The sequence below is a fragment of the Hyperolius riggenbachi genome, chromosome 1 (genome assembly GCF_040937935.1).
Source record: "Hyperolius riggenbachi isolate aHypRig1 chromosome 1, aHypRig1.pri, whole genome shotgun sequence".
NCBI lineage: Eukaryota > Metazoa > Chordata > Amphibia > Anura > Hyperoliidae > Hyperolius > Hyperolius riggenbachi.
In genome coordinates, this window is record NC_090646.1 from 51,547,724 (window position 1) to 51,570,754 (window position 23,031).

The window sequence follows — 23,031 nt, forward strand, 5'->3', positions numbered from 1 at the left end:
CGAAGGCTTATGAGGAAGTGGGAGACTCTCAGCCACTCCCACCTCGGATTTCTGCCAATCCGAGCGGTGTGAGTCATCCCTGACGTCAGCCGACCGGCAGGTCAGCTGACGCGCCTTCTGTTAGCATAAAGATCCTGTCTCCGCGCGACAGACCCCCTGTGAGCTGCAGACAAGACCGTTCCCGGCGTACTAGACGCCGACAGAATGGAGAACACTTGAGAGCCAGGGAGGGAGGCGGCTGCAGACACCCCCTGCGTGTCAGCAGCCGCCGATTCACAAGTTGTTACAGTGTCTCGTATGACTGTCTATATGATCACTCACCACACAGCCCTGCACCCGGCATGTGTCTCATATGACTGTCTATAAGTAAGCTTTAGGTTAGCAGGAATGGTTTCATGGCCACCTAGCTTTTCATCCTTCCCACCCTTGCCCTGGAATCTTCTAGACTTCAAAATGCTGTCCTTTGTTGTGTGTGTGGTTGTTGGTATGGTGGTGAGCATAGCTGCCCTCCACGCAGTCGGACCTGGGTTCAATTCCCAGCCAAAGTATGTGAGCTTGCTTTTGACATACTACAAATGTCTGCAAGAAAAATCCCTGCAAAACCAGAGGGAGAGAGAGAGAGAGAGAGAGAGAGAGAGAGAGAGAGAGAGAGAGAGAGAGAGAGAGAGAGAGAGAGAGAGGGGGGGGGGGTGTTATGTTTTTCGCTTCTAAAACGGGATAAGGAGCCTTGAAAAGACCATTTCCGGTTTTCAATTCGGGTATCCGGATCCGGCCAGATACTACAGATACTAGGGTCAGATACTCTAATTCTGTTCGGTTATAAAAATGTCAAATTCGGATATCCGAATCGGATCCAGATATCTAGTTACCCGGATCCGGGCAGGTATTAAAAAGTACTACCCGAGCATCCCTGCTTATTAACACACAATTTTGTCTATTTCCTAATGAAAAAAATATCTTAACATATATACTGTATATTGTCAGTAATACAATTAAAAATATGAGTATAGAAACTTATTTAGAAGAAACTTATTTTTTTTTTAATCAATTTTTTTTAAGGTTCCCATTAATGTTTAAAAAAGTACAAATGACAGTATTCTGACTGTAATATAAAGTTAACAATTCCTATCACCCCCAGAATGCTGGAAAAAATGCTCTCAGCTTTGTGTGTGGTCTTCATGTTTTCTTCTCTTCTCACTCTTTAGAATAAAGACTATTCAATCATCACAATTAAAGTTAATGTAGCCACCGATTCTTACAAGTTTGAGTGGAGGTGGAGGACACTCATGGGACATTGACTTGCTTAACACCAGTTGGCCACTTGGGCAGAGCATGGCTAGAGACAGCGGCAGCGGTGAGTATCCCCAGGACCTCCTGTATTGTTCAACAGGTGGGTTAGAGACAGTGCACTGAGCAACACAGAAGACATCATCTGGACATGTGAGTTGTGTATGTTTAGGCTTGCCAGCAAAGATATGGTTTTTGTTGGAACTGTGACCACGGTATGTCTTGGCAAATAGATTTGATTTCTCACAGGTAAACATGCAGAATGATACAGAGGACTACAAGGTAGGGGAGTGTAAGCCCTTGGGTCTGATAAGTCTTATGAGCAATGTTTCATTCAAACAACTGAGAGAGCCTTCCCACAAGGCATTCCAGTTATTTTTTACAGTGTAGGTGCAATATTTGTGGGATCAATGAATTCTAGAGGTGTGTTATGTATGCAGGGGCTTTAATACACTTTATTAAAAACAGTAGGTTTCATGCAATGTCTTAAATTGATGTATATACTGTGTTATGCACAGAAGTTGTTGATTTTTGGTGTTGTTTGGTTTATTCAATAGTACTAGTGGGTGTTGACTGTAAAGTTTTGTTTGCCACTTTACAGCTTTATTGATAATTTTGATTGTGTTTGGGCCATTTTATTATGAATGCTCATTCGGATTTGGCGGATTTCAAATTTCTGCATTTCTGATCGGAAATCTGCATTTTCAATCGGAACTTGAAAATTGAAAAACAGAACTCGGAGATCGGATTGTGAATCAGAGTCCATCTGTGTCATCGACCATGCCTGCTACTGTAGCTTAGTAAGATGGAACCCTACACTGTCCAGCTCAGCCATCCCTGTAGTAGTGATCATCACAATGTTCTAATTTCGCTTCCATGACGTTTTGTGTAAACATTCAGTTATGATTACATGTAATTCACGAAGTACAGTTGTACATTTTATTTGTTACATGGAATTACTATATTTTTCAGCATAATAGACACTCCTGACTTTAAGACACACCCAGGTTTAGAGGGCAAAAACCAGGGGAAAAATATATTCTATACCTGGTGCGTCCATGGTCCATGAGCATCTTGTTCTCCCCCAATTATTGTTCATTCCTGTATCCCCCATGTGTCCTCCTGTGTCCACCATGTGTCCTTCTGTGTCCCCTTCTGTCCCCCATGGCTGACCTTTCCCCATGTGTGCTCTTTGTCCCCATGTGTCCCTGTCTGTCCCCCATGTGCGCCCTTCTGTCCTCCATGTGTGCCCTTCTGTGCCCCATGTGTGCCCTTCTGTCCCTGCATCTCCTCTGCTGCCCCTTCTGTGTCCTCCTCCACTCCCCCTGAATAAATTTAAGGTGCTAGTGTGTCTCTAACCCAATGAGGTGTGGAGGAGAACACAGTGAGGGCAGCGGAGGAGACACATGGAGACTATACGGAGTTTCCAACATTGCGTCGGGTCGTTGGTTTGCGTCGGTGGGCATTCATATTTTGGGGACTCCTTGATATGACATATAAGACGCAGTGACTACCCCCCCCCCCCCATTTTTTGGAGGGTAAAAATAGCATCTTATATGCTAAAAGATACAGTATGTAAAATGTGCAAAGCCCACTTATATGATATTGTCAAAAAATGTATTAGGTATGTTAGGAGAAATAGTGGGAACAAGTAAAAGAAATCAAAGTGACCTTGTAGTTTTTGAGATTTTTTTTTTTCAAAGTTGCTGGTTTAGCCAGAATTTGCATCCCAGACCACGTAGGGCTCCACCTCCTAAGCTATACAAGCCCATATAGTCCATGATGTGTGGGGGCTCTGGTATAGAGGGTCTGCAATGACTTTCCTTCTCTCCCAGAGCCCTTTTCCAATACGTGTACAAGAGATTCATACCCACCACCAGTAACCAGGAGAATGTGGGGGCCCTGGGGTGTTCATTGGGGAAATACTTTAATCCCTTTTAACAAGGTGGCCTCCCAGATGGTAAATTTCTTACCTCTGGTTCCTCGGAGTAGGTGGAGGCCCAGGGGGGTAATTATGGAATCCGGGAGTCTCCTTTAACAATTTTTAATGGATACCATTGGTCTGTGTATAAACTAAAGAAAACCCTACATGGCAAATTTAAAGAAAATTTTACTGGTGTTCCCAAGTAGTGCAGTGCGGCGGGTCAGAAGTAAGTATTGGGGGTTAGCATTGCGGACAGTGTAGGTGGCACAGGGATGCTAGGGGTGGTGTGGGTGCCAGCGAAGGTTGGAGGCTATGTGTGCCAGTGGGGGGGGGGGGGAGTTATGCATGTTGGCAGGTGAGAGCAATGGCAGCAATGGCCCATATGCAATTTACTTTTTGCTCCTGAGTTTTTTGGGTGATTAAGTTATTGAGTGATTTCCTTTATATAGTCAAACCTAATGTGTACTACTCCAGTTGTAATTAAAATGATCTGATACAGAATCAATGTCTTAACTTGCAAAGAATGGTTATTTAATAAGTGACTCTCCTTTAATTCATTATAGACCTTAGATATACATTAAAGCATTTAGGAAAGAATATACAGCCCAGTATTCCACTAGTCTTAGTGCAGGTAAAAATAATAACTCATTCAGTATTCCACCTTCAATAAAAAAAGCAAAAAATGCAAGTTTTTACCTACAACAAGTGTTTATGAAATAAATGTCTTTTGTCATTCATTTCAGGCCTCAGCAATATAATGTAGCATTTCGGGAAGAATATGCAGCCCAGTATTCCAATACTTGAGGCCAGTATAGCAAATATCTCCACAATGACCATTTGTTTCCCCTTACTGCTCAGGTAGGCCGGGATGGCACCAATCCAGACACTGCAGAACACCAGCATGCTGAAGGTTATGTATTTGGCCTCATTAAATATGTCAGGTAATGTCCTCACCATGAAGGCCAGAACAAAACTCACAGCGGCCAGAAGTCCCATATAACCAAACATAATATAAAAAGCCAGAACAGAGCCTTCATTACACTGAACGATGGTCTTCCCAGGAAAAGAGTGCATGTCATACTCTACAAATGGAGGAGAAACTGATAGCCAAAGAATTATAGTGACAGTCTGAACAGATGAACACACTAAGACCACTATAATAAGCAACTTGACTCCTAAATACTTCCTCCACAATGAACCAGGTTTGGTGGCTTTGAAGGCAATGCAAACCATGATAGTCTTGGCCAAAACTGATGATAGAACAATAGTGAAGGAGATCCCAAAGATTACTTGGCGTAGCAAGCAAGTTATCTCAACTGGACAACCAAGGAAAAGAAATATGCTTGTCATACTCAGCACAAGACATAGGAGGATAACAAAGCTGAGGTTCCGATTGTTAGCAGTGACTATGGGAGTGTCCCTAAATATAACAAATAACCCAGTTATTATGACTGAGACCCCTGAAAAAAATAGGGAACCGACAATATAAAATATAGCTACATTGTCCTGATAAGATAGAAACTCCTGAAGTCTGGGAACACATTTCGTTTTTGCTTCGTTTGTCCACTCATCATCAGGACATTTCTGGCAATTCTGAGTGTCTGAAATGGAAGAGAAGACATGTTAGGAATAACATTAAAAAAATATGTTGTGATTGTATACCTGCTTGATTTATTGCCAATAACTTGACAAGTATATAAAATCATTTGTTTATCTATATTTCAAAGGGTAGCCTTAGGGCCCTTCCTCTCCAACCCTGTACCACTAAAATATGGTGTACCTCAGGGCGCAATATTATGCCCTTTTCACCATATACATGCTGCCACTTGGAGAAATCATACAAAAACATGGCCTGACATATCATTGCTATGCTGATGACACCCAGCTATATTTGTCATTCAAACCTGGCGTCACAGACTCTACTCCACAAATAAATGCATGCTTAGCTGAGCTTCAGGAGTGGATGAATAATAATTGGCTAAAACTTAATGCTGACAAAACTGAGGTTCTTGTTATCGAGGGCCAGGGCTCAACAGCAAAGCAGCCCAAGTCTCAACCAACACCGCTAAGGATAGGGAGCTCAGACCTGAACAACTCAGACTGTGTGCGCAGCCTGGGAGTACTGATTGATGGGAAATTAAGCTTCAGGAATCAAATCTCAGCTGTTGTGAAACATTCATTCTTTCATGTAAGGAATATTTCAAGGATTAAACACCTAATTCCTTCAGAGGATCTTCCAACCCTAGTTCATGCCTTCTTCACATCAAGGTTAGACTTCTGCAATGTCCTCTACACAGGCCTGCATAAGAAAGACTTACGCCACCTGCAATTAGTACAGAATGCCGCTGCAAGGCTGTTAATGAGCCAACCCTGCCATTGCCACATAACACCAACCCTGTGCTCACTCCACTGGCTACCGATAAAATGGAGAATTCTGTTTAAGATTGGCTTACTGACATTCAAATCCTTGCACAATCTGGGCCCTGGATACCTGAAGGACTTGTTGCAACTGCATCACACCCCCCACAATCTTAGATCAAAAGGACGTAACACCTTGGTCACCCCCAGAGTCCACCTCAAAACCTTTGGAGACAGAGCCTTTTGTCATGCTGCCCCTACACTTTGGAACTCCCTGCCACACCCAATCAGGACATCTCCATCCCTGGAAGCATTTAAGTCTAAACTGAAAACCTACCTCTTCAGTCTGGCATTCATGAACATCTGACTATCTCCTCTGTAACACAACCCAGTCTGTATTAATCTGAGACAGAACTATGCGCTTTGAGTCCTATGGGAAAAAAGCGCTGTACAAATGTTATTGTATTGTTATTGTATTATTTCAGATAAACTGTTATTCTATCCTGAGTAAACAACAAATGAACAGTAAATCACCCCTACTCCTCCAGTCCCTCCAGTTCATGGATATTCATGACCTCGCTCTGGCCTGGCTCTCATTCTACCTCTCCAACTGCACCTTCATGACCTCCTTCAGTGAGTCCGCATCCACCCCCAACCACCTCTCGGTAGGAGTCCCCCAAGGCTCGGTCCTTGGCCCCCTACCGTTATCCCTATACACATCCTCCATTGGCAAGGTTATCTTCTCAATGGGTTTTAACTATCATCTGTATGCAAATGACACCCAGACATAATTATCATCTGTATGCAAATGACACCCAGACCTACCTCCACACCCCTGACCTATCCACCACTACCACAGACAAGGTCTCCTCCTACCTATCAGCCATCTCCTCCTGTATGTCCACTAGGTTACTGAAACTAAAGCTGGACAAAACGGAATTTATGATCTTACCACCCCGGCTATCCCTGACCCTCCCAAATGTAAATGTTACTGTTAACCACACTACCATTAGTCCTACCTCTCACGCCCGATTTCTGGGTGTCATCCTGGACTCTGCACTCTCCTTCACCCCCCAAATCCAAAGCCTCACAAAGTCCTGCAACTTCCACCTCCATAACATCTACAAGATCCGCCCTTTCCTGACCTCTGTCCCTAGCAAACTCATCATCCATGCCCTCATAATTTCCAGCCTTGACTACTGCAGTGCTCCTCTGTCTGGTCTCCCTATGACCCGAATTGCCCCGCTGCAGTCCGTCATGAATGCGGCAGTCAGAATTGTCCACTTCTTCTTTTGTTCCACCACGGCAGCTCCCCTCTGTGAATCCCTCCACTGGCTTCTTATCCAGTCCAGAATCAGATTCAAGATACTGTATCTGGCCTACAAATCTGTCCATAAAACCTGCCCATCTACATTTCCAATCGTACCCAGAGGTACACACCTAGCCACTCACTCTGCTCCTCCAATAAACGTTTCCTAACTGCCCCCTGCATCACCCAATCCCATGAACACCTCCAAGACTTCTCAAGAGCTGCTCCAACACTATGGAACTCCCTACCTCCCCCCATTAGGGTTTACCCCTCCTTCAACATCTTCAAGAAGGCCCTCAAAACTTACCTTTTCACTCTGGCCTACCCCCCTCACTAGTGCTCTAAACCTCCAGCTGAACTCTGGTCCCCTACCTTTCGTGTCCCTACCTCTCCCTCTAGAATTTAAGCCTTCGGCAGGGTCCTCCTACTTATGTCTCCTACCTGTTCATGCACCTCCACTACCATACACCAATCCTATGGATCTGAGTTAACTCAACTTGCCTAATCTCCATGCTCTCATCCAGTGACTGACTAAGCATTACCTTGAACTCATACTGTGCTGTGCGATCTGGTTTTCATGTATTCCTGTATGCTCTTATTGCTGTATGTCACCCCTAAAAATTGTCTACAACCTTAACTAATGTCCAACACTGCGTAATATGTTGGCGCTTTATAAATGCAATAAATAAATAAATAGACAAGTTCACTTTTTGAAGACAGGTTGAATAAGATATAACATGTGACAGCACTACGTCATTTATTTTGGAACAGTTTTTATTAAAACAAATTGTTTTATATCATTTTGCAGCCAACTATGGCTTTTTAACAGTGGTAAAAATATCAAACCAAGCTTGGTTGAGAGTATGACATCATACTACTATGTGGTGTACACAAGTTTCCACTTAATGCAAACAGGAGATATATTTACTGCCAGTGTAGTTGTGGAAAGTGCACCACCAATTTGTTACTAAATGAGGCACATGTGGTATCATTTTAACCATGATGAGCTGTAGAATACATGTTGGTGTGTCTTAAAGCTTGGACCCATGTCACATAAAAAAATAAGAAGGGACAAACTCAATCAAAACATAAAAAGTAATTTTCAAAATTATGATCAAACTTAGGAAAGTTTTAGGAAAACTATACAAGACATATGTGGTAACATTTTAACTGTGATAAGTAGTAGAAAGTGTTTTAGGGTTGAGGCCTATGTCTTGTGTATTCTTTTTAGTGACAAACTGGATCAAAAGCAATGCCATTTTAAAATAAAAAAAAACAACTTGTAAATTGAGAACAAAGTGACAGAATATAAAAGAAAATACATATGTTGTTACCTTAGTAATTTGTCTTTTTAAATATGTATGCCATAGGAGTATATTACTATTATTTTTGCAAATTAGATTTTATAATCATCTATGGTGTAGAATGAGAAATCAAAAAGCAAAAAACTAAAAATAGACACCTATATTTCCAAATGCAATATTGTCACCATACATTGTACTAAGAACATAATCTAAACATTGCAATAACCAGGATGAATGTGTGGGTTTAACTTATAGTTAGCACAGTTTATTGTAAAGCTATAATGAATGTAAATGGAGAAATAGTGTTTTTTCTACTTTTTCTCTTATTTTCCCTTTAAAATGCATACACAGTACGGTAATTACTAAACAAAAAATATCAGCCACTAAAAGCCTAGTTTGTCCTGAAAAAAATAAATATAGAAATCATTTAAGTGTGATAAGTAGTAATAAAGTTATTGGCGAATGAATGGGAGCAGCTCTAATATGTGAAAATTGCTTGTGGGCTGAAGTGTAATATCTCTGTTTGTGTCCCAGGTGCAATGCTTACCTAGAAGTCCACTGAAGCAGGAAGTAATATGTCAGTCATCCCAGTGCCTGTTGGTGTAATGCAGTGACTCTTTAGGTTTTCTTTAAAAGACACCTGAAGTGAGATGGATATGTATTTCCTTTTAAACAATACTAGTTGCCCGGCAATCTGCTGATCTATTTGGCTGAATAGAGTATGTATACAGCTAATCCAATCACAGATTGGATTATAGAAATAGAAAATCACAACTTTTAATAAGTATGTTTTTGGGATTCCAGATTATTATTGAAAAATCCAGCACAGGGATTAGGGATGCTCATTCAGATTCTGTGTAATTGAAATTTCCACATTTCCATTTGGAAATCAGCATCAGCATCAGTAAATTGGAAAATAGAAATCAGAAAATGGAAATTAGTTTCATGAGTTAATATTGAGTTTCAGAGTATTTTCTATTGAATCCAATGGCACAAAGTTTTCCCGTTAATTGCAGAGACTCCATATAAGAAACAGTGAATAACAGCCCAAGGACATGTGGTTACTGCTATACTGCCAAGGTAATTTTATCACTGCTACAGATTTAAAGGGACTCCGGCCGGCGTGGTGACGCGAGGCAGCCGTAGTGATGACGCATCGCGTCAATAACCGGGAAGAGCCGGCCGACACCAGGCCCGGGTGTCGCCGGGTAACGCGGATAATGGGGGGCGGCGGAGGCTGAATGAGAAGAGCCAGGAGGACGCTGCGGGACCTCGCTGCCTACAGTGAGCTGGAAGAAGCCCCAGGTAAGTGTATTCTTTTAAATTTGGGCACTCCTTGGAGTCCCTTTAAAGAAGAGCTGTCAGCCTTACTATCTCAGAAAAAAAAAAACAATTATGTAAGTAGGTAAATACTTACTCTACTTACATAACATATGTACTGCACTGTCCACATTATGATTCCTGTGAAGTTTACAAAGGAAAAGTAGAGAATCCTATTCTAGACAGTTTCCATATTTACTGTGGCTATTTTGAAGCCAGTCCTGATGTAATATCCGCCCTTAGTCTCCTCTGCCTGATTTGTCCGCCCTCCACTATAGAAAGTGCATTGTTTTAGCCTGAGAAATTTTGGGTAATCAGAGAGGAACAGAGGTGTGGGAGGGGAAAACAGGAGGGAAAGAGGCTTCAGCCAATCAGGCTGCATTATTTAAGTCTGAGGAGAAGTAGAGATGCAAAAAAAGACAACCCAGCATGCCCTGCAACTTCTCTTTTGTGTACCAAATTTTCTGTGTACCAAATAAGAGTCATGTAAACTGGGGAATGATTATTTATCAACAAGAAAAGTAATAGTGATTTTAACTTTTGGATTGCCTGATTAGCATCCTTATTACTTGTTTACCAGATACAAATAAAGAATTGATTTTTGATTTGATGCCCAACAGTTACTCTTTAAAGGCTCAATAATTATGTTAGTGGCTGTACCATTGAAATAGCGGCTAATTTGCTGCAATACTTTTTCATAGCAGCTGTACTATTAACTTAGTGGCTATTTGGCTGCTACTTCTGTTAAACAGCTGTACCATCTAAATAGTGACTATTTAAATGCAAAACTTCTGTTATGTATAGTGGCCTTAAAATCTACATAGGAACTATTTGGCTACAATAGTCTATAATTACATCTTGTGCTGCGAACAATGGTTAGCGGCAGTGTTAGTGTTAGGTGGTGGGGTGGTTAGTGTTAGGCATAGATGGGGGAGGTTACATAGTTACATAGTTACTTTGGTTGAAAAAAGACATACGTCCATCGAGTTCAACCAGTACAAAGTACAACTCCAGCCTGCTCCCTCACATATCCCTGTTGATCATAAAATCCCTGGATTAACATCATTGGCATTACCTAGTAATTGTAGCCATGGATGTCATTCAACGCAAGGAAAGCATCTAAGCCCCCTTTAAATGCAGGTATAGAGTTTGCCATAACGACTTCCTGTGGCAATGCATTCCACATCTTAATCACTCTTACTGTAAAGAACCCTTTCCTAAATAAATGGCTAAAACGTTTTTCCTCCATGCGCAGATCATGTCCTCTAGTCCTTTGAGAAGGCCTAGGGACAAAAAGCTCATCCGCCAAGCTATTATATTGCCCTCTGATGTATTTATACATGTTAATTAGATCTCCTCTAAGGCGTCTTTTCTCTAGACTAAATAAACCCAGTTTATCTAACCTTTCTTGGTAAGTGAGACCTTCCATCCCACGTATCAATTTTGTTGCTCGTCTCTGCACCTGCTCTAAAACTGCAATATCTTTTTTGTAATGTGGTGCCCAGAACTGAATTCCATATTCCAGATGTGGCCTTACTAGAGAGTTAAACAGGGGCAATATTATGCTAGCATCTCGAGTTTTTATTTCCCTTTTAATGCATCCCAAAATTTTGTTAGCTTTAGCTGCAGCGGCTTGGCATTGAGTACGATTATTTAACTTGTTGTCGATGAGTACTCCTAAGTCCTTCTCCAAGTTTGATGTCCCCAACTGTATCCCATTTATTTTGTATGGTGTTAGACCATTGGTACGACCAAAATGCATGACTTTACATTTGTCAACATTGAATTTCATCTGCCATGTATGTGCCCATATAGCCATCCTATCCAGATCCTGTTGCAATATAACACTATCTTCCTTAGAGTTGATGATTCTGCACAATTTTGTATCATCTGCAAAAATAGCAACATTGCTCACTACTGTATCCACTAGGTCATTAATAAATAAATTGAAGAGCACTGGACCCAGTACAGACCCCTGTGGGACCCCACTGCTAACAGTCTCCCATTTTGAGTATGATCCATTGACCACAACTCTTTGTTTTCTGTCCATTAGCCAGTTCCCTATCCAAGCACACAGACTCTTCCCCAGTCCTTGCATCCTCATCTTTTGCACCAGACTTTTGTGGGGAACAGTGTCGAATGCCTTAGCAAAGTCTAAGTATATCACATCTACAGCATTCCCAATATCCATATTAGCATTCACTACCTCATAAAAGCTGAGCATGTTAGTCAAACAGGACCTGTCTTTAGTAAACCCATGTTGATGCTGAGAAATAAGATTATTTTCTACTATGAAGTCATGTATAGTATCTCTTAGTAACCCCTCAAATAGTTTGCATACAACTGATGTTAAGCTTACAGGTCTATAATTTCCTGGATCTGATTTTTTGCCCTTCTTAAATAATGGGAAAACGTGGGCTGTACGCCAATCCACTGGGACTCTGCCAGTTGCAAGAGAGTCACAAAAGATAAGATAAAGGGGTTTATCTATAACTGAACTTAATTCCCTTAGGACCCGAGGATGCATGCCATCCGGGCCAGGTGCCTTGTCTATTTTTAATTTATTTAGTCTTGCCTTTACTTCTTCCTGCGTTAAGTATTTAATATTACAGTTAGAAGATTGAGACTCTTCCGCCTCTGTAATTTGCAACAGTGCTGTTTCCTTTGTAAAGACAGAAGCAAAGAAAGCATTTAATAACTCTGCCTTACCTTGGTCATCCACCATTGAGTTCCCACCCTCATCCTTTAGGAGTCCTATACAGTCAACCTTTCTTTTTTTAGAGTTGATGTACTTGTAAAACTTTTTTGGGTTAGATTTGATATCCCTAGCGATTTGATTTTCAGCTTCGATCTTTGCCAGCCTAATTTCTTTTTTACAATTTTTATTGCACTCCTTATAATTGCTTAGTGCAGCCTCGGTCCCCTCCTGTTTTAGGACCTTATAGGCATTCTTTTTCCTCTTCATTTTATCTTTAACCTTTCTATTCATCCATAGAGGCCTTTTTTTATTCCTAGACATTTTGTTTCCATATGGGATATACATACTACAATATTGATTGAGAATACGTTTAAAAGCTTGCCATTTCCCTTCAGTGTCCTCCCCTTGTAGTATATTATCCCAGTTCACCAAACTTAGTGCCTGCCTGATTTGATTGAACTTTGCTTTTCTAAAATTCATAGTTTTAGTGGTCCCGCTGCCCCGTGGCCTATCAGTCACCAGATCAAACGTTATCATGTTGTGATCACTATTTCCCAAATGTTCTTGAACCTGCACATTTGATACATTATCTGGTCTATTCGAAATGATCAGATCCAGTAACGCATTCCCCCTAGTTGGTTCCGTTACCATTTGAGTCAAGTAATTGTCCTGTAGTGCTGCCAGAAATCTGCTGCTTTTACCAGAATGGGTAGCCTCAATACCCCAGTCAATGTCTGGAAAGTTGAAGTCGCCCATAACTATGACCTCATTTTTACTTGCCGCTTTTTCAATTTGCTGTAGTAATTGCAGTTCTGCAGCTTCATTAATATGAGGTGGTCTGTAGCATACCCCAATAAGCAATTGGCAACTTTTATTTCCACCATGAATATTTACCCAAACGGACTCCACATCTTCGCAATCTTCCTCCATCTCATCGTTGAGGACAGCTGTAAAAGAATTCTCAACAAAGAGACAAACCCCTCCACCTTTTTTCCCTGTTCTATCCCTCCTGAACACATTGTATCCTTTTAAATTGGCTATCCAGTCATGACTTTCATCCATCCATGTCTCGGTTATTCCCACAATGTCATAGCCTTTGTCATTCAGAATGAACTCTAGTTCATCTATTTTATTTGCAAGGCTCCGAGCATTGGTTATCATGCACTTTATATTTTTACCACCACATTTACCAATTTTGTTTACCTGAAATGGGCTACTTGAAGTTTTACCAACCTCCTTAATCTTTACACTGTCCCCACCCCCCATAATGTTAGGCTCCCACTGTCTTTTTACCTTATCTTGTCTATATGTTGAGACTTTATCCTCCCGCCTCCCCCCAGATCCTAGTTTAAAATCTCCTCCAACCGTTTAGCCATCTTCTCCCCCAATGCAGCTGCACCCTCCCCATTAAGGTGCAGCCCGTCCCTGCTGTAGAACCTGTAGCCGACTGCAAAGTCTGCCCAGTTCTCCAGGAACCCAAACCCTTCCTTCCTACACCAATTTCTCAGCCACTTATTTAACTCCCTAAGCTCCCTCTGTCTCTCAGATGTAGCACGTGGCACTGGCAGTATTTCAGAGAACACCACCTTGGAGGTCCTTGCTTTAAGTTTATCTCCAAGGTTAGTGTTAGGCATAGGTTGGGAGTAAGTTAGTGTTAGGCATAGATGGGGAGGTTAGTGTTAGGCATAGGTTGTGAGTAAGTTAGTGTTAGGCATAGATGGGGAGGTTAGTGTTAGGCATAGGTTGGGAGTAAGTTAGTGTTAGGCATAGATGGAGGGAGGTTAGCATTAGACATAGGTAAAGAGTAGGTTAGTGTTAGACATAGGTAGGAAGCAGGTTAGGGTTAGATATAGGTAGGGAATAGGTTAGTGTTAGGCATAGATGGAGGGAAGGTTAGTGTGAGAATAGGAAAATATAGGTAACAGAAGACTATTAGTAACAGGTAAATTTACTGATATTCTACAATTGGCAATATTTTGCACCCATTTGTCCTCATGGCACTTTTAAATGTGCTTTCCATATATGCTACCATATATTCTATTTTTTCCCTGTAAAATATATAGAAAATTAATAATTAGTAAAAAATAAACCCCACATAAATTCATAAAAAAGGGGAGTTAAAGCAATAATGGTTGCAGTAGACGCAGAAAAGGCGTTTGACCGACTTTCCAGGGACTTTGTCTATGGAATTCTGGAGAAGTTCGGCTTTGGATTTAACTTTATCAATAAAATAAAAATATTGTATGTAAATCAAAGTGCAGGAGTCAACATTAACAGATATATTGCTAGCAATTTTATATTAAGAATGGGGTTAGACAGGAAGGCCCGTTGTCTACCTGGTTATTCAGCTTCAGTTTAGAAGCTATTATTCAACTAATTCAGAATGATAATATGATAAAAGGAGTCAAAACAAATAAAGATGAGATTAAAATACTTGTCTAGACCGACGACTTATTATTAATCCTATTCCTAACCAATCCTGTCCAATCTATCACTAGCTGTCAGGAACTTCTTGACAAGACAACTACTCTACGTACTCCAGTGGCGGACACAGCCAGCAGTGGGCCCCTGTGCAAAATTGTAATTGCGGGCCCCCTATGACCTGCGGCGCGCGTAGCGCGCCGCGGCAAAATATGGGCGTGGCTACAACCTGCGGCAAAAATTAGTGGACAGAACCTGCGGCGCGTAGCGCCGCGGCAAAAAAATGGGCGTGGCAATGACCGGATGAGGGCGGAGCTAACTGTAACTTAAAGCGAACCCGGGGTGAGGGTTTATTTCCTTTTAAACAATACTAGTTGCCTGGCGGCCCTGCTGATCTATTTGGCTGCAGTAATAAACTGAATTACACCAGCAACAAGCATGCAGCTAATCTTCTCAGTTCTGACAATATTGTCAGAAACCCCTGACCTGCTGCATGCTTGTTCAGGGTCTATGGTTGAAAGAATAAGAGGCAGAGGACCAGCACGGCAGCCAGGCAACTGGTATTGCTTAAAAGGAGAGAAATATGGCAGCCTCAATATTATTCTCACCTCAGGTTCCCTTGAAAAGTGCAACACAAAGACAGTGGGCCCAAGTTTTGGTGACCCTTTCCCCAGAAAATTCACATAATTGTGCAGGTTTTCTCAAGAAAATACACATATATGCCCAGAAAATACGTGCAATCATGTCGGCAGATATGCCCAGAAAATACGTGCAATCATGTCGGCAGATATGCCCAGAAAATATGTGCAATCAAGTCGGCAGATATGCCCAGAAAATACGTGCAATCAAGTCGGCAGATATGCCCAGAAAATACGTGCAATCAAGTCGGCAGATATGCCCAGAAAATACGTGCAAACAAGTCGGCAGATATGCCCAGAAAATACGTGCAAACAAGTCGGCAGATATGCCCAGAAAATACATGCAATCAAGTCGGCAGATATGCCCAGAAAATACGTGCAAACAAGTCGGCAGATATGCCCAGAAAATACGTGCAATCATGTCGGCAGATATGCCCAGAAAATACATGCAATCATGTCGGCAGATTTGCGAAGAAAATACATGCAATCATGTGGCAGACCTGCCCAGAACATACACCTGCTAATATAAATAAAACAAAAACATTTACTCACCTGCAGCAGCAGACCTCCTGTCCCAGCCTCCATCCGGCGCGCAGCTCCCATGGGTGGTTGGGTGGATAGGTAGCCTAGTGGGTGGGTGAGTGGGTGGGTGGGTTGGTAGCCTGGTTGAGTGGGTGGGTTGGTAGCCTGGTGGGTGGGTGGGTAGGTAGCCGGGTGGGTAGGTAGCCTGGTGGGTGGGTGGGTAACTAGCCCGGTAGGTAGGTAGGTAGCCCGGTGGGTGGGTAGGTAGGTAGCCTGGTGGGTGCGTGGGTAGCCGGGTGGGTGGGTAGGTAGCCTGGTGGGTGGGCTGGTAACTAGCCCGGTAGGTAGCCGGGTGGGTGGTTAGGTAGGTAGCCGGGTGGGTGGTTAGGTAGGAAGCCTGGTGGGTGGGTAGCCGGGTGGGTGGGTAGGTAGGTAGCCGGGTGGGTGGTTAGGTAGGTAGCCGGGTGGGTAGGTAGGAAGCCTGGTGGGTGGGTAGGTAGCCGGGTGGGTAGGTAGGTAGCCGGGTGGGTAGGTAGGAAGCCTGGTGGGTGGGTAGGTAGCCTGGTGGGTGGGTAGGTAGGTAGCCTGGTGGGTGGGTAGGTAGCCTGGTGGGTAGGTAGGTAGCCGGGTGGGTAGGTAGGAAGCCTGGTGGGTGGGTAGGTAGCCTGGTGGGTGGGTAGGTAGGTAGCCTGGTGGGTGGGTAGGTAACCTGGTGGGTGGGTTGGTAACTAGCCCGGTAGGTAGCCGGGTGGGTGGTTAGGTAGGTAGCCAGGTGGGTGGTTAGGTAGGTAGCCGGGTGGGTGGTTAGGTAGGTAGCCGGGTAGCCGGGTGGGTGGGTAGGTAGCCTGGTGGGTGGGTTGGTAACTAGCCCGGTAGGTAGCCGGGTGGGTGGTTAGGTAGGTAGCCGGGTGGGTGGTTAGGTAGGTAGCCGGGTAGGTAGGTAGGTAGCCGGGTGGGTAGGTAGCCGGGTGGGTAGGTAGCCGGGTGGGTGGTTAGGTAGTTGAGTGGGTGGTTAGGTAGGAAGCCTGGTGGGTGGGTAGGTAGCCGGGTGGGTAGGTAGCCGGGTGGGTGGTTAGGTAGTTGGGTGGGTGGTTAGGTAGGAAGCCTGGTGGGTGGGTAGGTAGCCGGGTGGGTAGGTAGGTAGGAAGCCTGGTGGGTGGTTAGGTAGTCGGGTGGGTAGGTAGGTAGCCGGGTGGGTAGGTAGCCGGGTGGGTAGCTATCCGGGTGGGGGGCCCGACTCCTATCCTCCCTCCCTCCCTTCCTCACCTCGGGGGGCCCCCTCCCGATATGCGCGGCGGGAGAGTGAGCGGCAAATGCAGGAAGTCTTCAGGGCTCTCCAGGCATCCGCTAGAGGCCCAGCCGCTGAGTCTCCAATATGTCTCCAACTGGAGACATATTGGAGACCAAGCGGCTGGGCCTCTAGCGGATGCCTGGAGAGCCCTTCCTGCATTTGCCGCTCGCTCGCTCTCCCGCCGCGCATATCGGGAGGGGGCCCCCGAGGTGAGGGAGGGAGGGAGGATAGGAGTCGGGGGGCCCCCGGGAATAAAATAATAAAAAAAAAAAAAAATATTAAAAAAAAAAAAAAAAAGTACTTAATGCCATGGGCCCCTGAAGAAAACGGAACTTCAGGGGCCCTCGTGCGGCGGCACGGCCTGCACGGCCGTATGTCCGCCCCTGACGTACTCTAACTTTATACTTAACCATGAGAAGACTACGATCCTTAATTTAGGTTGCTCCCCCAACACTGTACCCAATGTTAAACAAGTTAGCAAGTTCGAATTGGAACAACAGTGAAATAAATGGGTGACCCAACTTTGGGAATACCCAATCTACTAAATAATTACGGGCAGAGAGACACATTGGCCTAATCCAAGCTCGGCGTTTCCTGTACAAAATGAATTCTAAATGTACTAAAATAAGAAAAGATTTAACAATTCTGGAAAAACATATCCTCCTTAAAGAGACTCTGAAGCGAGAATAATTCTCGCTTCAGAGCTCATAGTTAGCAGGGGCATGTGTGCCCCTGCTAAACCGCCGCAATAGGGCCGCTAAACGGGGGTCCCTTCACTGGCGCACCGAAGGGGTTGTTCCGGGTGTCTGGAACCTCCCCCCTGTACTTAGACCGGAAGTGGGGCTGCCGTGTATGCAGCCATGGGGCATCGCCTCCCAGGGCAGACAAACGGCTGTGCAGCAAGATCATTTTGTAAAGGGGCCCATGAAGTATGACCAGAAGGTCATGTCATAGTCATCGCAGCCAGAGCACAGCACAGCTCTGTTCTAATTCCTGCTCTTCGTGTGACGCCCCTCCCCCGTCTGGCTGCAGAGCGGCAAGTTTGGATTTCTCTGAGAGACAGCCACTCGCTCCTCCAGCAATGGATCTGCAGAGCAGAAGGGTTAGAGATGGTCGGGAGTGCTGTGCTGCAGCTGGGAGCGTCTCTAGCAGGGAGAGGTGACAGCCGAGCAGAGCCCGCTGTGTAAGCTGGATCATTAACTGTTTATTTGCAGTCTGACTTTAATCTGTTATCTCTGCCTGTGTCCCCCTGACCCCCCCCCCCTCTCTTTCATGTCTTAGGGCTGGTTCAGACGGACGTTTGGAGGCGTCGCGTTCGTTGGCGTTGCGTTCGTGATGCGTTTAGGCTTTCAGCAGCGTTCACATTGCGTTCGGATGCGGTCGCGTTTTTTTCTTCCCCTAGAGGGACATTACCCGTCGCGGTTAACCGCCCCTGGAAGCAACATGTAGCTTTCAGTGGCTCCTTGAACGCCAGTGAAAATCGGGACCCGAACGCCGCGTTTGTGCAAACGCGCGTAAAAGCTTGGTACAAACGCTCCCATTCACTTGAATGGGAGCGTTTAACGCCATGCCCCGAACGCTGGCAGTAAACGCTCTGCAAACGTCCGTCTGAACCAGCCCTTAATTAGCTTACTCTGCATGTCCCAGCCAAACAGAGAGGTAAAGACTGGAGCCTGGTTAGAAATCGCCCTGCCATTATTCATCTCCCCCTCAAGCTCTCTTGTGTCTCTTCAACTTTATCTTCCCCTCTCTCTTATGCCCCCCTTTTCTCTTTTCCACATCTATCTCCCTCCCAATTCTCATATCTCTTTACTTTCACACAGTCCCTATTATTGTTATTGAGGTGCCAATGTATGGGCAGAGCGGCCAAGACAAGAGACAGATCTCTCTCTGATCAGAGAAAGATCTGTTATCTGCCCACACACCACAGGCCAAAATTCTGATCGATTTCAGTATGAAATCTCTTAGGAATCTTCCTCGTGACGCCGCATCCGCCACCTCACCGTTGTCCCCCCCTTGAGGTAAAATGTGCCCCCCTCTCTGGGCCCCATGCTGTATACTTTACTTGTGGTTTTCTGCCGATGGCTCTGTCTGCCTCCAAAACACACGCCCCACGTGGTTTCCGGCATATATGTGGGCGCGTGTAATGTCACAAATATGCCAGCAACAACGCGGGTTGTGTGTCTGAGGACAAAACTCGGAGCCAGCGGCGGACACCGCCAAGTAAAGTATACTGCAGGGGGGGGGAATGGGGTGGGCACTTTTTACATTAGGGGGGTTTTGTTGCTCATCCCGATATTGCATACCGTTACGCACCTGATCGAGTATGTCAGCCCTACGTCATGCAGCATGTCCGACCGATAGATGCAACCAATTTGGGACAGAAATTGGACACATCGTCCGTCGATCGAACACGCTCTTGATTTTTATCTGAGTATAATAATCTAATTGGATGGTCGATCGACAGGTTGCCTGATGTATGGCTAACTTTACTGTCTTCCTCTACTCTGTCCATTTCTTTTTATCTCTCTTATACCCTCCTCAATCCTCCTCCCTTTGCCCCCCCCACCCCACCTTGAAAAAAGTAATCAGCAATGGCTCATTGTAAATGCATCTAAACAAGCACATGTCCCTAGCACTTTGCAGTGTACATAACTGTGTTACTAGTCTAATATGAAACCATATAATTAATATGTATTTATATAGCATTGACATTTTCAGCAGCACTTCACAGAGTACATAGTCATGTCCCTGCCATAGTCATATATGGTATCTTACCATATTAATATTATGTATTTATATAGCACTGGCATCTTCAGCAGCACTTTACAGTGTACATATTCAAGTCACTGACTGTCCTCAGAGGAGCTCACAATCTAATCCCACCATAACCATAGTCTAATGTCCTACCATGGTATTATTATGTATTTATATAGCACTGACATCTTCTGCAGCACATTACAGAGTACATAGTCATGTCACTGACTGTCCTCAGAGGAGCTCACACTCTAAGCCTACCATAGTCCTAGTCAAATGTCCTTCCATATTATTATTATTATGTATTTATATAGCACTGACATCTCCTGCAGCACATTACAGAATACATAGTCATGTCACTGACTATCCTCAGAGGAGCTCACAATCTAATCCTACCATAGTCATAATCTAATGTCCTACCATATTATTATTATTATGTATTTATATAGCACTGACATCTCCTGCAGTACATTACAGAGTACATAGTCATGTCACTGACTGTCCTCAGAGGAGCTCACAATCTAATCCTACCATAGTCATAGTCTAATGTCCTACCATATTATTATTGCTATTATGTATTTATATAGCACTGACATCTTCTGCAGCACATTACAGAGTACATATTCAATTCACTGACTGTCCTCAAAAGAGCTCACACTCTAATCCTACCATAGTCATAATCTAATGTCCTACCATATTATTATGTATTTATATAGCACTGACATCTTCTGCAGCACATTACAGAATACATAGTCATGTCACTGACTGTCCTCAGAGGAGCTCACAATCTAATCCTACCATAGTCATAGCCTAATGTCCTACCATATTATTATTATGTATTTATATAGCACTGACATATTCTGCAGCACATTACAGAGTACATAGTCATGTCACTGACTGTCCTCAGAGGAGCTCACACTCTAATCCCTACCATTGTCATAGTTTAATGTCCTACCATATTATTATGTATTTATATAGCACTTACATCTTCTGCAGCACATTACAGAGTACATAGTCATGTCACTGACTGTCCTCAGAGGAGCTCACAATCTAATCCTACCATAGTCATAGTATAATGTCCTACCATATTATTATTATGTATTTATATAGCACTGACATATTCTGCAGCACATTACAGAGTACATAGTCATGTCACTGACTGTCCTCAGAGGAGCTCAGTCTAATCCTACCATAGTCATAGTGTAATGTCCTACCATATTATTATGCATTTATATAGCCCTAAAAGTGACCCTGTAGTGTGTGGGAGTGGGGAGACACACACACACACACACACACACTACAGGTTCACTTTTAGGATTTAGATACTGGGCTGCAAGTTCATCTTTCATGCATATCCCCACATGCCCCTCCCCCACCAGTCACTTTTATGGTTCAGATGTCCGCCTTGCGTGCAGATCCTCAATGCCTACCAACACTCCACCACAGGGTTACTTTAATTTAGGGTTTAGGTGGCAGGTTATATATATTTCGGCAAAATACTACTCCATCGTGTGTATTTTGTAGGGAAACACTGCCCATTGTGTGTATTTTGTGGGGAAATGCTGTGCATCGTGTGTATTTTGTAGGGAAACACTGCCCATTGTGTGTATTTTGTGGGGAAATGCTGTGCATCATGTGTATTTTGTAGGGAAACACTGCCCATTGTGTGTATTTTGTGGGGAAATGCTGTGCATCATGTGTATTTTGTAGGGAAACACTGCCCATTGTGTGTATTTTGTGGGGAAATGCTGTGCATCATGTGTATTTTGTAGGAAAACACTGCCCATTGTGTGTATTTTGTGGGGAAATGCTGTGCATCGTGTGTATTTTGTAGGGAAACACTGCCCATTGTGTGTATTTTGTGGGGAAATGCTGTGCATCGTGTGTATTTTGTAGGGAAACACTGCCCATTGTGTGTATTTTGTGGGGAAATGCTGTGCATCATGTGTATTTTGTAGGAAAACGCATGCGCTGTAGTGCACAGCTTGCCAAAAGAGACCTTTCAGGAACCCCCCCCCCCCTTGAAAATCCTGGGTTTGCCCCTGCCCTTGACCCCCAAACCCCCCACTGCGACACTTGGTCGCAGACTTGGTCGCTCCTGGAGGCAGGGCTAACGGCTGCAGCCCTGCCTCCAGTCGCGTCTGTCAGCGGCGCATCGCCGCCTCTCCCCCGCCCCTCTCAGTGAAGGAAGACTGAGAGGGGCGGGGGAGAGGCGGAGATACACGCTGACAGACGCGCGTGTGGCAGGGCTGCGGCGGTTAGGTCCCCGCATTACGGAGGGGATTTAGGGGGACAGGGACCCTCGTTTAGCCATGGGATAGCGGCGGTTTAGCAGGGGCACACGTGCCCCCGCTATCTATGAGGTCTGAAGCGAGATTTATTCTCGCTTCAGACTCTTTTTAAGAAAAAAAAATGGATAAAGCACTGTCTAAGCTAAATTGACTTATTGGACTAGGAGAGTGCTTTAAATACACCCCACTGTATTGTGCAAAAGAGTGAGTATTTGGTTGTTTGCTTGATAGCAAATGGCCTAGGATCTGGCTTAGTAATTGGATGATCCAGGATGCAGGGCTATAACTCACTCAGTACAAAACCATTGCCAGATGGTACAGAGGTTTGTTGGAGGTGTGGGCGGGACAGAGCTGCACATGTGGTGGACTTGCCCCGTAGGTAAGACTTTTTGGGAAGAAATAATCAAATTCAGTAGAGATCTGTTAGGAAGGGATTTTGAACTTTCAGTAAGCGAAGCTATTTTTGGTATTTCCATCACAGGCTATAGTAAAGGAAGTACCTTAATTAAAGAAGTGGGAACTAAGGTTGCAAAAACACCCATAGCAGATAAAAGGAAAGAGCCGACTCCCCCTAGCTTGGATGAATGGATCAGCAGAATAGATTTTTTTGTGTGGCGGTGGAGTGCATGCTGTTTATGATACAGTAGGCCAGATAACTGACTCAGTCTGTTCCCAACAAGTAGGTCCCATAGTAATATCTGGCGATTAATTACAGAAAAATAACTGGATATACCATAAAGCCTTTGAATATAATAATGAGAGGTAGATGTAGGGAGTGAAACAATTGGGGAGGGGGTAACTATAGGACAGTGTGGTGGCTCAGGGGTATGTTTGGTTCTGTGTGTATCAGGCATGGGCTCAAATTCGGACTCGGGTGAGTCCGGATAGTGCTATCTGGATATCTATGCTGT

At 44.0% G+C, this 23,031-nt stretch overlaps 1 protein-coding gene across 1 annotated transcript in view; it reads right to left on the reverse strand.

The window, feature by feature from the left end:
- Positions 1-23,031, reverse strand: part of LOC137551920 (vomeronasal type-2 receptor 26-like) — a 135,011-nt gene that overhangs the window by 9,350 nt on the left and 102,630 nt on the right. Inside the window, exon 7 of the mRNA XM_068271371.1 lies at positions 3,912-4,812. Within this exon, the coding sequence (XP_068127472.1) occupies positions 3,912-4,812 (901 nt within the window). The remainder of the gene's footprint in view (positions 1-3,911; positions 4,813-23,031) is intronic.